Source organism: Leptinotarsa decemlineata, unplaced genomic scaffold (assembly GCF_025532065.1).
Source record: "Leptinotarsa decemlineata unplaced genomic scaffold, Ldec_3_MD MMD2_tig00026307_RagTag_RagTag, whole genome shotgun sequence".
NCBI lineage: Eukaryota > Metazoa > Arthropoda > Insecta > Coleoptera > Chrysomelidae > Leptinotarsa > Leptinotarsa decemlineata.
Window position 1 is genome coordinate 18,714,044 of NW_027412681.1, and position 13,465 is coordinate 18,727,508.

General features: G+C 37.0%; 1 protein-coding gene across 1 annotated transcript; it reads right to left on the reverse strand.

The window, feature by feature from the left end:
• Window positions 1-1,994: 1,994 nt before the first annotated feature.
• Window positions 1,995-12,894, reverse strand: LOC111516420 (probable metabolite transport protein CsbC). Its single transcript, XM_023172585.2, has 2 exons — window positions 12,589-12,894; window positions 1,995-3,471 (listed from the first exon to the last, which is right to left on the reverse strand). The coding sequence occupies exons 1-2, from the start codon at window positions 12,890-12,892 to the stop codon at window positions 2,141-2,143; spliced, it is 1,635 nt and encodes a 544-aa protein (XP_023028353.2). The 5' UTR covers window positions 12,893-12,894; the 3' UTR covers window positions 1,995-2,140.
• Window positions 12,895-13,465: the final 571 nt, after the last annotated feature.

Sequence of the window (13,465 nt, forward strand, 5' to 3'; positions counted from 1 at the left end):
ATCCTGTCATGGGACATCAATTTTTTTTTTAAATAATATTCACCAGTGCACGCAAACATCAGCAAGATTTTAATTGAAGGGGTTATATTTTTAGGAGTGATTAATTTTTGGGAAAGAAAGTTTTTGGTTTTCTACTACTCCATCTTGATACAAAAAAATGTGGGAATATTCCAAAGAAAGGAAGGACGTAATCAATTTGAAAATAAATAACTACACATGGATGTGTAGATCATGCAAAGAAGCAACTTTTAGACACAAACTGGAACGAAGCCCTCCTTAACAGCTTCTTTCATATAAACGTTGAATTACACGAGAGAAAATAATTCTTTCGAAACAAATACTTTTATATGAACACTGAATTATACAGAAGATACTTTTCTCTACTCAGTTTGTATTCCAAACATTCGTTATGGAATAAAATCAGATATCATTTACAGGAGTTCTACTTGTATGGTAAAATGGTAAAAAGTTGCACTTACATGGAACACTGTCATCCTCACTGGTAGACACCGATGTTTTGTCGTAAGACACTTGCCTTAGGGCTCTTCAGCAAGATCTACTAACTCCTTCACCAAACATGTCTTTCAAAAAATTTAAATAAAACTTCATTTTGAATAATGGCGTTAATGAATATATAAAATAAGCAATCGTCTTTGGCTAGAAGCTTCCATTTTGATGAGGAATTTTGAAAGTATAAATTTTTTGAGGCGGGATTAGAATTGTTTATATCAATCAACTAATATGCATAATATTTATAGAAGAAATTCAGTTATAGGTGGATTGTTGTTTGAATAAGTTCTTCAATTATTAATAAGTATAACAATTGTGTCATGATAATAAAGACATGTTGTTATTGTTTTCGTTAAATAATTTCTAATTAGATGGGCTTGAGTCGTAAATACTTGACGAATATCAAAAAGGTTCTATCCGTATAAGATTCAGTCAGTTCAAGATCTGAATGAAGATAATTAGATCGTTGCATAAAATTGTGAATAGAAAGCATTCGAAAATTATGAAAAACACTCGATCCTCAAAAGCTGAACCTGTGGACTGGTATTTTTGAAAATTAATTTCATTGTTTTTTTTATTCCTGGAAATCCGACTCAACTCTTACTAGTATTATAGATGATGATCATGCATACATTGAAGAAAAAAACAACGTTTCAAAAAGATGGTGTTGGTCCGCAGAAGGTTGTCATAAAATGTTCGTTATCATTCAAAAGACGTTTTAGCTAGATACATTGTGACAATCTAGGTCTTTTGACTTGAGCTCTCCAGATTTTTTTGGTGGAGACACATAAGAAATGAAGGGTTTTGCTTTTCGTCTGATACTTGCGAAAATGAATTATCTCTTCATGTCGCGAAGTGACTTCGCAAATGCTTCAAAATGTATGATAATGATTTGAAAGAAAAGTGGTATTATTTCACTAAGGTTGATGGATAGCATTACCAGCATCTACTCGACTGTCATAATGATTTCCTGAGGACGCTCACTTGTTCTGGTGTTGGGAAAATGTTTTTCAATAGATTCTGTGTCCTGATCAGTCGCAATTATTCGAAAAGAACACCCTCCTACATGTGTTTGACCAAGATTTCTGCCTGAGTGCTTCAAACCAGCTTGTCTTGTAGTGTGAGAGTAGAGAGGGGATCATTCCACCAAGGACTCCGATTACTATTATTATTTTTATTATTGCCACATGTGGATGTGTATCAAAGACGTCGGCTGATAGCATGAAAACTGCTTCGATAAATCAATAAATGTATTTGCAGTGATGAGTTGAGAGGTTATTCAATACTTTGAATTCTTTAATATATGATCAGATAAAATTTTATAAATAACATTCAATTTTTTTCATAATCACAGAATCGAAGGTCAAGGTTTCCAACTCTTTCTTGATTATGATTATGTGGAAAACTGCTTTTGCTTCTCAAGGATCTTGAATGAGATATCTGTGGCGTGAATCTTCAATTGAAAAATGAATAAGTATACAGGCTCATTTCAAACATTTATTGTTTTCATTTTCAGTACACATTATTCATATTTGTTAACAAACCGAATATATTCAAAAATTTTGAAACCACTTACAGTAAGTATACTCATTAGATCACAATTGAATGAGAAATAATACTAATGATTCTATTATACATTCAGGATATCTTGTATTTCTAATATACTTTTTCCCCTTGTTTCAGGCATGGCACAGTAAATGAATACAAAATTCAATATACACATTCCTCCTATTCCAAAGAAGTTCCAAGCAAGTCCAAAATTTGCCATAATTACCGGAAACAAAAATAGGGTCAAGCCAATTACTATAAAGTTGGTTGATATAACTATTGATGTTGCCAAAGATTTCACGTTATTTGGAAAAACTTCACTTACGAAAACCATTGGTACATTACCCAACCCAATAACAAAGAAAATGAAGAATATAACTAAACTCAACACTGGTAACCACCCGAGAGACTCAGTAATGGAAGGATTATATGATTTCATTTTAAAAAATAGACTGATTGCAAACATCGGTATTCCGCAGAGAATTGAGGAAATGAGCATCAGTTGTCTTCTGCCAAATTTTTCTACAATCATGGATGCAACAATACAACCAATAACTTGAACTAGTGCTACCGTGATAGTACTCACAAATCCAGATATGTTGGTTCCTGCTTCTTGGAAAATGAGATCCAGGAATGCTATTATAGAAGGTGCCCCTGTGAGTGAAAATGAAAACATCACTGCAGCAATGATGAAAGCCTTCCTCGAAGCCCTATTCTTCACCAGATATACTAGTCCTTTCTCTTCAGACTTCATATTCTGCATCAAAGTAAATTGAATCATTTCAATTTCTTTCTCGATTTCTTTCAAACTTTTATTTCTTAATTCAGTCAAAGCCTTTTTAGCATTTTCTACATCTCCTTTAGATAACAGATAAACTGGTGATTCAGGTAAAATTATTGAAAAACAAAAAAAGTATATAAAACTGGGAATAGAACACATAAGCGAAAATACTTTGACTGAGAAGAAAGGACCTAGAACAAACGCCAATAAATTTCCCAGTGGCAATGATAGTCCAATGAAGCAAATGAACTTTGATCTGTTGTGATCTTCTGTTATTTCACTGCAATATAATGTTGTTCCAGCTGTTCCTACTCCTAGTGCTAGACCTATGGCCACCATCGATGCATAGTAAAAGTAGATGTTGGTGGAAAATGCAAGAATTATGTAAGAAACTGCCAGCAACGAAGATAGTGCAATCATTATTTTTTTCCGTCCGTAAATATCAAAACAGCTCCCCAATAACATTAGCCCACTTATAGCACCTAACGAAGGAAAAGATCCGATAAATGATAATTGAAGTGTAGTAACTGGTTTTCCTAAGGGGTTAATGATTGGATCAGAAGACAGCAGTTTCAGAGAGACAGGAGAAGTCCATGTTACTGCCATGCCAGTCGTGAGAGGTAGCAAGTTAACTGAAAGAAAGAAATAAGGTCATCTAGCGTATATACTTTTCTGTTAGCGTTTTTCTACAAATTTGAAACATATTAGCTTTGGTTAGACACGATATATCACTTCGAAATACTGACTCAAAGAACGCTCAAATAATGATAATTCATTCTCTTTCCGTAGGGATACGTGATATTTTGGGAGATATTAACATTTTTCGTCCAATCTGAAGCTGTCAAAAAAATTATATTCATGACTTTACCATCGTATTTTGCAGTGACAATTTGGAGTTCATTTTCATCATCACCTTGTGAGAGGATGCTAAAATATAAATTTTCATATTTCACTCCATTAATAAACTTTTCTGTTAAGAATCGTAGAATATCTAACGCACCAGATCAATTACTGTTATATTATTTGAGATTGTTGGAGTTTTGGAGGTCCTTTCATTCTAGATCTTATGATAATTGCGAATATGGTATATTTGAAAGGCACATGATATCCAGAGCTTGCTGCATACGTTTCCCCTTTATATAATTATATTCAGTAGGATGACCAAGTCATATTCATAGCCCAGAACTTTTTTTAAGGACAAAACACAAGCACTACAGAAAAATCTTTGAGGCACTCTCAGAGCGGTACCTGTGCGAAAGTAATAATAATAATAAGGCCTTATGCATTGCTACGAGAGTAGTGAGTCTGCGCGAAGAGGATACATGGCGAGATTGCATGCTCTGTGGTGTGAAACACTTTCGGAGCATGCCGCCTTTTCCGCCCGAAATCTTAGGGATTACGTATCTTATCTTCGGCGCCAGGGCCATTTAGCTCTTTCCCAACCTGCTAACGAAGTGGTAGAAGTGACAGTTCTACCACCCGTTGGCACGGCTGGAGAAGAGACTCGCATCATACCACCAATGGAGACGACAATCAGAACAAGTAGGGCGCTCCACAGGATTAAGCCCCTGAAGCCACAAGAACTGGCTCGTTTGGATGCGGAGGTTCATAGTGTTCTAACAGAAGAGGCTGACATCTGGAAAATCAACACCGTCGTGTATAGCGTCGTCCAATCGGTTTCCGAATCGGAAGGACGAAATCCCGGCCTTGCGGTTCAAAAAATTGAACGGCGTGTACACAAGATGGAGGCTAAGATCACGTCGGCGAGACAACACGCGTCTCATATCCAATGTGTGATGGACTACAGAGCGGACAATAGGCGTTTCACGCCCGCAGGGCGGCGAATAGCTGAATAGCCGCTAGTGGCTGCTAAGAAGTCACTAGTGAGGCAAGCGAAAAGTATCGCGGAAAACCTTAGGTCCGCGATAAACCTTCTCGCTTATTCCAAAAGCCTCCATGTGTTGTGGATAATCCGCCGACCGCTGATCAGGTGGAATCTTTCTGGAAGGATATCTATGAACACCCGCAGCCACTCAACTTAGACACTCCAGCCCTAGCTCAATGAACTGCGCAACCCGATAACCCCGGATGACGTTGTGCGGAAGTGCCCTTGTGGGTTCCAAGAACTTTGCTGCTCCAGGCCCAGATGGGCTGAACACTTATTGGTGGAAAAAACTACCAAGCACCCATCGCCACCTGGCTAGAGTTTTCAACTCATGGCTGGATGGAGAGCAGCCGATTCCGGATTGGTTTGTCGAGGGGTGGACCGTTCTTATCCCCGAAAGCGAAGATTTGTCGAATCTTAAGAATTACAGACCGATAACATGCTTTAATTCGTGTCTTCTTCAATAACATTGGAGACCTTGGCTTATCAAAGCGCCTGACGTTCACTTTTCCCAGGTCGAGTGGGCTGAAGTCAGAAACTGAGGGGTTCATCATAGCTTGCCAGGATGGTGTCTTCAACACCTTAGTCTACCGCAGTCGCGTGATGGGTATAGAGGTTCTTGACACAAGGTGCAGGACCTGCCGCGAGGCGCCCGAGACCCTAATGCACTTGCTATCAGCATGTCCAGCATATGCGGTCTCGGCCTATATACATCAACATAACGCGGCCCTTAGAGTGCTATATCACCATCTACGGCACTCTTACGGTATTGACGAGACACCGGTGTTGCCCTACGCTCCGGGGGATATTGAATCCGTTGTGGGGAACGAGAAGTGCCAAATTTATTGGAACTATTCGTTCCCCACCCTCAGGCTCATACAAGCTAATAAGCCTGATGTGGTTCTTCTCGACCACCAGAGCAAACCGATATTTGTCGTGGAGTTTTCAGCTTCTGGCGAGACGAATATCGTCAAAAAAGAGAAGGAAAAACGGATAAAATATCGAGATTTTCTTTTCGAACTCCGCAGACTCTATCCAGATAACTCTGTCAAGATGGTTGTTCTGATTATTGAAGTCCTTGGTGAAATGATGTCCTCTCTACCCTCCAATCTTAAAATCATACCGGCTTGCCGCACTAAGGCAGAACTCTTTGCCGCACAGATGCAGAAGGCTGTCATTCTTGGCTCACTGCGCTTGCTCAGGACACATGATTCTCGGACCCAATGATCACTCACCCCACGGTGTGGAAAGTGGTCATTGGTTGATAATGTATCGGGGCTTCGGGGGATAGGGCCTGACCAGCGCACACTACGGTGAAAAAAAAATATAATAATAACAGGTCTTTATTCATCATAATAAAAAAAAATAAACAATAGGAAGATATGATGAAACATGGTATGATGAATGGGCGAGGTTCAGCTATTATAGCTACTTTCAAATCTAACCTTTCAAAGTATAAAAAAGTGCAAGGTATCGTAAATAAATAATAAATTATCATAAAATAACTATAAAATAACACAAAATGATACAATCGCGATATGGTAAAACGAAATCTGGGAAAGCGAAACCTATTTGATAGCCTGAGGAAAGTGTTATAATGTTAAATTATTGACTCGTTGACATTGGAGCTTTGAGTCTTTTTTTAAAGTTCTTGAGAGGTAACTATTTGAAATCCACTGATATGGTGTTGTACAATTTAGCTGCCATGTATGAGAAACTACCTGTATAAATAGCCGAATTATGATTGGATATAAACAAGAGGTGTCGATTGCGACCCGCAGCCACTCAACTTAGACACGCCAGCCCTAGCGCAGTTCGAAGCTTTCAACAGAGAGCTTCGACAGCCTGAGCTCAATGAACTGCGCAACCCGATAACCCCGGATGACGTTCGAAGAGCCCTTGTTGGTTTCAAGAACTTTGCTGCTCCAGGCCCAGATGGGCTGAACACTTATTGGTGGAAAAAACTACCAAGTACCCACCGCCATCTGGCCAGAGTTTTCAACTCATGGCTGGATGGAGAGCAGCCGATTCCGGATTGGTTTGTCGAGGGGTGGACCGTTCTTATCCCCGAAAGCGAAGATTTGTCGAATCTTAAGAATTACAGACCGATAACATGCTTTAATTCGTGTCTTCTTCAATAACATTGGAGACCTTGGCTTATCAAAGCGCCTGACGTTCACTTTTCCCAGGTCGAGTGGGCTGAAGTCAGAAACTGAGGGGTTCATCATAGCTTGCCAGGATGGTGTCTTCAACACCTTAGTCTACCGCAGTCGCGTGATGGGTATAGAGGTTCTTGACACAAGGTGCAGGACCTGCCGCGAGGCGCCCGAGACCCTAATGCACTTGCTATCAGCATGTCCAGCATATGCGGTCTCGGCCTATATACATCAACATAACGCGGCCCTTAGAGTGCTATATCACCATCTACGGCACTCTTACGGTATTGACGAGACACCGGTGTTGCCCTACGCTCCGGGGGATATTGAATCCGTTGTGGGGAACGAGAAGTGCCAAATTTATTGGAACTATTCGTTCCCCACCCTCAGGCTCATACAAGCTAATAAGCCTGATGTGGTTCTTCTCGACCACCAGAGCAAACCGATATTTGTCGTGGAGTTTTCAGCTTCTGGCGAGACGAATATAGTCAGAAAAGAGGAGGAAAAACGGATAAAATATCGAGATTTTCTCTTCGAACTCCGCAGACTCTATCCAGATCACTCTGTCAAGATGGTTGTTCTGATTATTGAAGTCCTTGGTGAAATGATGTCCTCTCTACCCTCCAATCTTAAAATCATACCGGCTTGCCGCACTAAGGCAGAACTCTTTGCCGCACAGATGCAGAAGGCTGTCATTCTTGGCTCACTGCGCTTGCTCAGGACACATGATTCTCGGACCCAATGATCACTCACCCCACGGTGTGGAGAGTGGTCATTGGTTGATAATGTATCGGGGCTTCGGGGAATAGGGCCTGACCAGCGCACACTACGGTGAAAAAAAAATATAATAATAACAGGTCTTTATTCATCATAATAAAAAAAAATAAACAATAGGAAGATATGATAAAACATGGTATGATGAATGGGCGAGGTTCAGCTATTATAGCTACTTTCGAATCTAACCTTTCAAAGTATAAAAAAGTGCAAGGTATCGTAAATAAATAATAAATTATCATAAAATAACTATAAAATAACACAAAATGATACAATCGCGATATGGTAAAACGAAATCTGGGAAAGCGAAACCTATTTGATAGCCTGAGGAAAGTGTTATAATGTTAAATTATTGACTCGTTGACATTGGAGCTTTGAGTCTTTTTTTAAAGTTCTTGAGAGGTAACTATTTGAAATCCACTGATATGGTGTTGTACAATTTAGCTGCCATGTATGAGAAACTACCTGTATAAATAGCCGAATTATGATTGGATATAAACAAGAGGTGTCGATTGCGACTGTTATTATTGAAAGATAGTGAAATGAGTTTATCACGCAGAAAGGGTGGAGTTCCGGTTTGCAATATTTTATGAGTGAGAGTAAGAAGGTGCAATTTTCTCAGGGCATTAAGTTTCAGCCAACCTGAATTCTCAAAGGATGAGCTTATGTGATCGTATTCACGGATTCCATACGAAAATCGAATACAACTATTTTGTATTTTCTGAAGACGCCGAGCATCAGTTTGTAGTGAAGCTGGTCCGTAAATGCTATCACAGTAGGCCAGTCTTGAGAGTATTAGGGACTCAGGCTGAGAGGCTGAGTTTCAAGTTCTTAGACACTACAAGTCTGTTAGGATATAACTCCCTCAAAATATTGAAAGAAGTCCTACATACGTAATTGACATGTTTTGTGAATCTAAGTTCGGTATCAAGCCATAAACCTAAATTTTGACTTGCCTCTACGAAGGGGATAGCGTGATTATCGATGTGAATAGATAGAGATTCACGCACCGCACTTCTTCTATTTTTCGGTCCGAAAAGCATAACTTGCGATTTATTTGGATTGAGTTTTGAATTGTGTGCACATGATATATCAAATAGCGATTTAAGATGTATATCAATGAGTTTCGCGACCTCTTTAGTTTCATGGAAACTGAAACTTGTATATAGTTGGGTATCATCGGCGTAGGAAATCACGATATGTTACATATTTCACAAAATCAAATTTCGGTAAATTAATTTCACAAGAAAATGCCATATGATCTGAGATCACTTCTAAGTCCACAACATCTTTTGATACAGTATGTCCTGGATTATTCACAATCAAAAGGTCTAGTAATGTTTGGCTGACATTAGTTACTCTAGTTGGTGATTTTATCAATTGAACCAAATTGAATGACTTCAGTACATTACACAATAACTCACTCTTTCTATCATGTGTCAATAAATCAATGTTTAGATCCCCAAAAATAATGAACATATCACTATCGGGAAGATAATTTACAAGAGAATCTTCTAGTTCACTTAGACAAGTTGTAATGCTGGCGGAAGGAGGACGGTAAACAACTGATAAGACGATTGACTTTCGATTCAGTTTGATACTTATCCAGAGTTGTTCTAAATATGGACTAATATTTGAGTGCAAAAGTGTGAAATTGAACTGATTTTTTATGTAGAGAGCAACACCCCCTCCCAATCCATCCCTATCTGCATGTATAAATTTATAACCTTTAATTTCAAACCTATCACAATCATTACGTTCGTTGAGACATACTTCTCCTATGGCAACAATATCATTATCACAGTCCAGAATATGTTTATGCAAAATATCAAAACCGGTCGAGAGAGACCTAACATTAACATGTAATAAACTAATATTTTTCAGCATCAATAATAAATTTTCATAATTTAGACAAATATCAGACAACAGTAGACTTGAGAGGAAATAATTGACATATGTAATTTGAATGAGAAATGTTCAATGTATAAGAATATCATCTACTTTTTCTCAGTCGTTGATCGGGTTCTGGTCCTCTCAATATTTTTGTTGCTAATTATATTATGCGGCAGTGGTTGCTTCTTACTTGCTCCTAACGATAGCAGTTTACTGACAGTAGCAATACTCGGTGACTAACAGTTTATCCGTTTTTTCCACGACTTTTTGATCCGGACTGCCTTTTACTAGGAATTGTGTAGGCGTAGCAGGCACGCTGTTTGATTTTTTTCACCGCCGGCACAACTTTAATCGGTTTCAATATCACGAAGTTGGCCCACTGTGTAGTTTACACCGTTAATTATCACTTTGTTACCCTTAATAACAGTTTTTGTCGTTTTGTTGTCGATGGGTATGTAGATTCCTCCTCAAAACCTTCAAGTCTTTCCTTTGTTGGGCAGTGAGATCATGGGCAACTGAAATTTCTGTTCCTTTCAATTTTTTACAATTGGCCAGTAAATGCTTTTCACTATAATTTGATAGAAACTCAATCTTCACCGGACAATTTTTCTGGTATCCCAAGCAGTGGGATACCATATTTGACCTATTGATAAATCAACACCCAACAGAGATTTCAATTTCTCTTGGAGAAACTCAAAAGTAATCTCGTGGCGTTCCTTATCAAGTCCGAATATAATAATGTTATTCGAATTCATTCGACGTTCTAACTTTGTTAGAACTCTTGTTGTCTAATCCTCTCGTAGGATTCTTCTATCGTCAGTTGTATTCTTGCCTCGCTCGCATTTATCGCAATTTTTAATTTTGTCCTATTCAGTTGTATCTCACCAATTATATACTTCAGTTCAGATGTAGAAAGACTCATATTTCAATGTTGATGAGTGTATGGACAGCTTAAGTTCAGTGACTGATATGATAATGTTTTTATTAGCCCTTTTTTTCAAATGTAGTATGGATATGAAATGATTGTATTTGATTCAACTGAAGGAATTCGCCTTTAGGATGACTCAGATTCACGAATGTATGTTGTAATATATAGAGATATAAGTTACTCACAGACATATATCGTTTTGACAAATTTTATGTCACAAATTCCCGTGATAATCAACAAACTCTACAGAGCGACAATTCCAGCTACTTACTTTCAGGCCTCACTTGTAGAGCATATATTCTGTACCTGCCAAGCTGCAGACCAGGTCAGGTTTCAAACGATTGATAGCTAACCTTAGCTTAATAGCTAACCTGAAGTATCAATATCCTTCCTTGAAAAGCTAGATTCATTTGGTTGTGTTTGGAACAAGTGTGAACTACAATTAACACAGGTTGCAGTGAAGGGTCGAATAACCCCACTCACTTTGAATCTATCTATTTTGTTGACTAGAAAATGTGGTGAGAAAAATCGGTGTTTCTATTTTATTCAGTATGAAACTTGAAATGTGTCGAGTCTGTGTGAACATTTTACTGAGAACAAAACTGAATGAATGATTTTATTCAATTCTTGTTGACAAATTACAGTTTCTATGTCAATGTGGGTTCAAGTGGACAATATCAGTCAGGAAGTGTGCAAGTTTCCAAATGAAAAAATCAAAAATTCAAGAAATCTGAAAGCATAGCATAGAAGTGAATGAAGGATAATAAAAACAATTGGTTTCATTTCCCTAATGTGTAGTAAGTGTATGATATTGATTTTCATCATTCATTGTAGTGGTTATAGTTTCTGCTTTTTCTGTGATAAAGTAGTACTTATTTTTTTTGTTTGACAATTTGTGTTTCACCATCACAGTTCAATTCCTTTCTGTGAGCTACTAATTTCTATCGACATAAAATCGATAGATATAGAAAAACTAATTTTCTTTTTTAACATTAACAGGATGGACACTGTTCATGATAAGAAAACATAAACTACTTTATAGCCTTATTGTCAAGTACAGCTATAATCCAATACTTTCATATGTCCTTTCGAACATATATCTCTTATTTTTTGCTTCAATGAAGTCATGAAACCCAAATAAAATGAATGCATTTCTATAGTTTCAGTCAGATATTCGCATGGTGGAATAATGTTATATAATGTGACATTGAATAATGTAGTCATCACTGCATATACTCAGCAAAGTGCTTTGATAAACCGATATCTTCAATGTTGTCGAAGAAAATCCCTTGCATTGGCACATCCTTAGATAGCCACAGGACTAAAGTAATTTCAACGGTTTTGCTGAACAAGTATGGAGATAAAAAAACACATGATATTAGGACGGCCGAAACTTTTGTAAAAATCTAATATTATTATTATACCGAAGTATTTCTACCTCTGTTTTTTAATAAACATCATGCTCATCTAATTTGTAGAGTTATTTCACATAACACATTCATTACTGTAAAAAGCCAATCAAAACATCACTGTTCACTGTTGAAAACCGTGATCCAAAATAACCAATAACCCATAAGTTCACTGAGGTGTACTTACTGTGTAGCACTGACAAATAAAGTTCGAAAATTCAAATCCATACGATTGGTTAATCCACCTCTACATATTTATGATACCTGAAACCAAAATTCAAAACAATACAGTTCGAATTATGGCTATGAATTTATGATATTGGATTCTTTGATTTATCAATTTATTTGGGTTTTTTGGTGAAGAATAAATATGCTGGGTGTGATTCGAATTACCACCACTGGAAACAAATGGCGCTAGTTTCAGTGTCAAATCTTTTCTGGAATATACAAATAGTTCTAAATGATGTAAATTCCAAATAAACGGTAAATATGTTCAATTCTAAAAGTTCATTTCAATGAAAACCGTATTAAAAATATTGAACGGCAAATATGTTCAATCCTAAACGTTCATTTTATATATTTGGCAAACAAATAATGACATTCTCACTAACGAATCAATATGAAATACATTCAAATTCTCTTTCACCTTCGACCTTGTGCAATGATTATAAGTTTCAAACTTTGATAAAATCAAGAAAACTCACCAACGATTGATGTGAAGTATAAAAATAAACAAGTATCCTTCTTTTTTTCATTTTGAGGTTTTAACTTTTGAAAGAGTTCTGACTCAGTGGTTGGTTTATATACGACTTCGTCTTGATCTTCTGCTCGTGTCATTATTACGTTCAGAAATATCTCTTTCGAGTTCAACTTCGGTAATATGAACAAAATTATAATCGTTATATTGATAGAATTATCTTTTATGGAATTTTTATTTACCCCAATGGTATCTTCAATATTGACCAAGGAATTATATTTAACGTGGCAATGATAACACTGTATTGTCATTCATGTATGTTAGGTAAATACAATTCACTTCTCTGATCAAGAAGATATCCACTGTTATCAAAATCACAGGGTGTTTGACCTTTCTTTTTTAAAATTATAAAAACTTGCAACAATATGCGATAAATCATTGTTCGTGAACCATTTTTTGTGACATAGGTTTCAGAAAACTGAACTTTAACTTTCCGCAAAAAAGTACTTGTCATTCGAAGGGCATTTGTAAATACAGAGTATGCCGTATGAAAATGTACCAATCTTGATAGTTCAATATTCAAGGAAAACCTATAATGAACATTTAGAAACGCGTTTTTCGACACAGATCTGGAACCATATTACACTTCTTGTGTGTGAAAGAAGTGTTTCTATTGGAAACATTCAAAAACAGTACTTTATATGTTAATAATCAAACAATTTTCACAACTATTTCTCAATTTCAGTAGCTTCATCGATCGTTAGTAATGATTATATTAAAAAAAAATAATGACCATGTCAATATTCAGTCAAATGAAAGTAATCTCACAATTCGAAATTTTAATTCCAAAATAGGTACTGGCATCAGATCAGTATTCAAGTTGG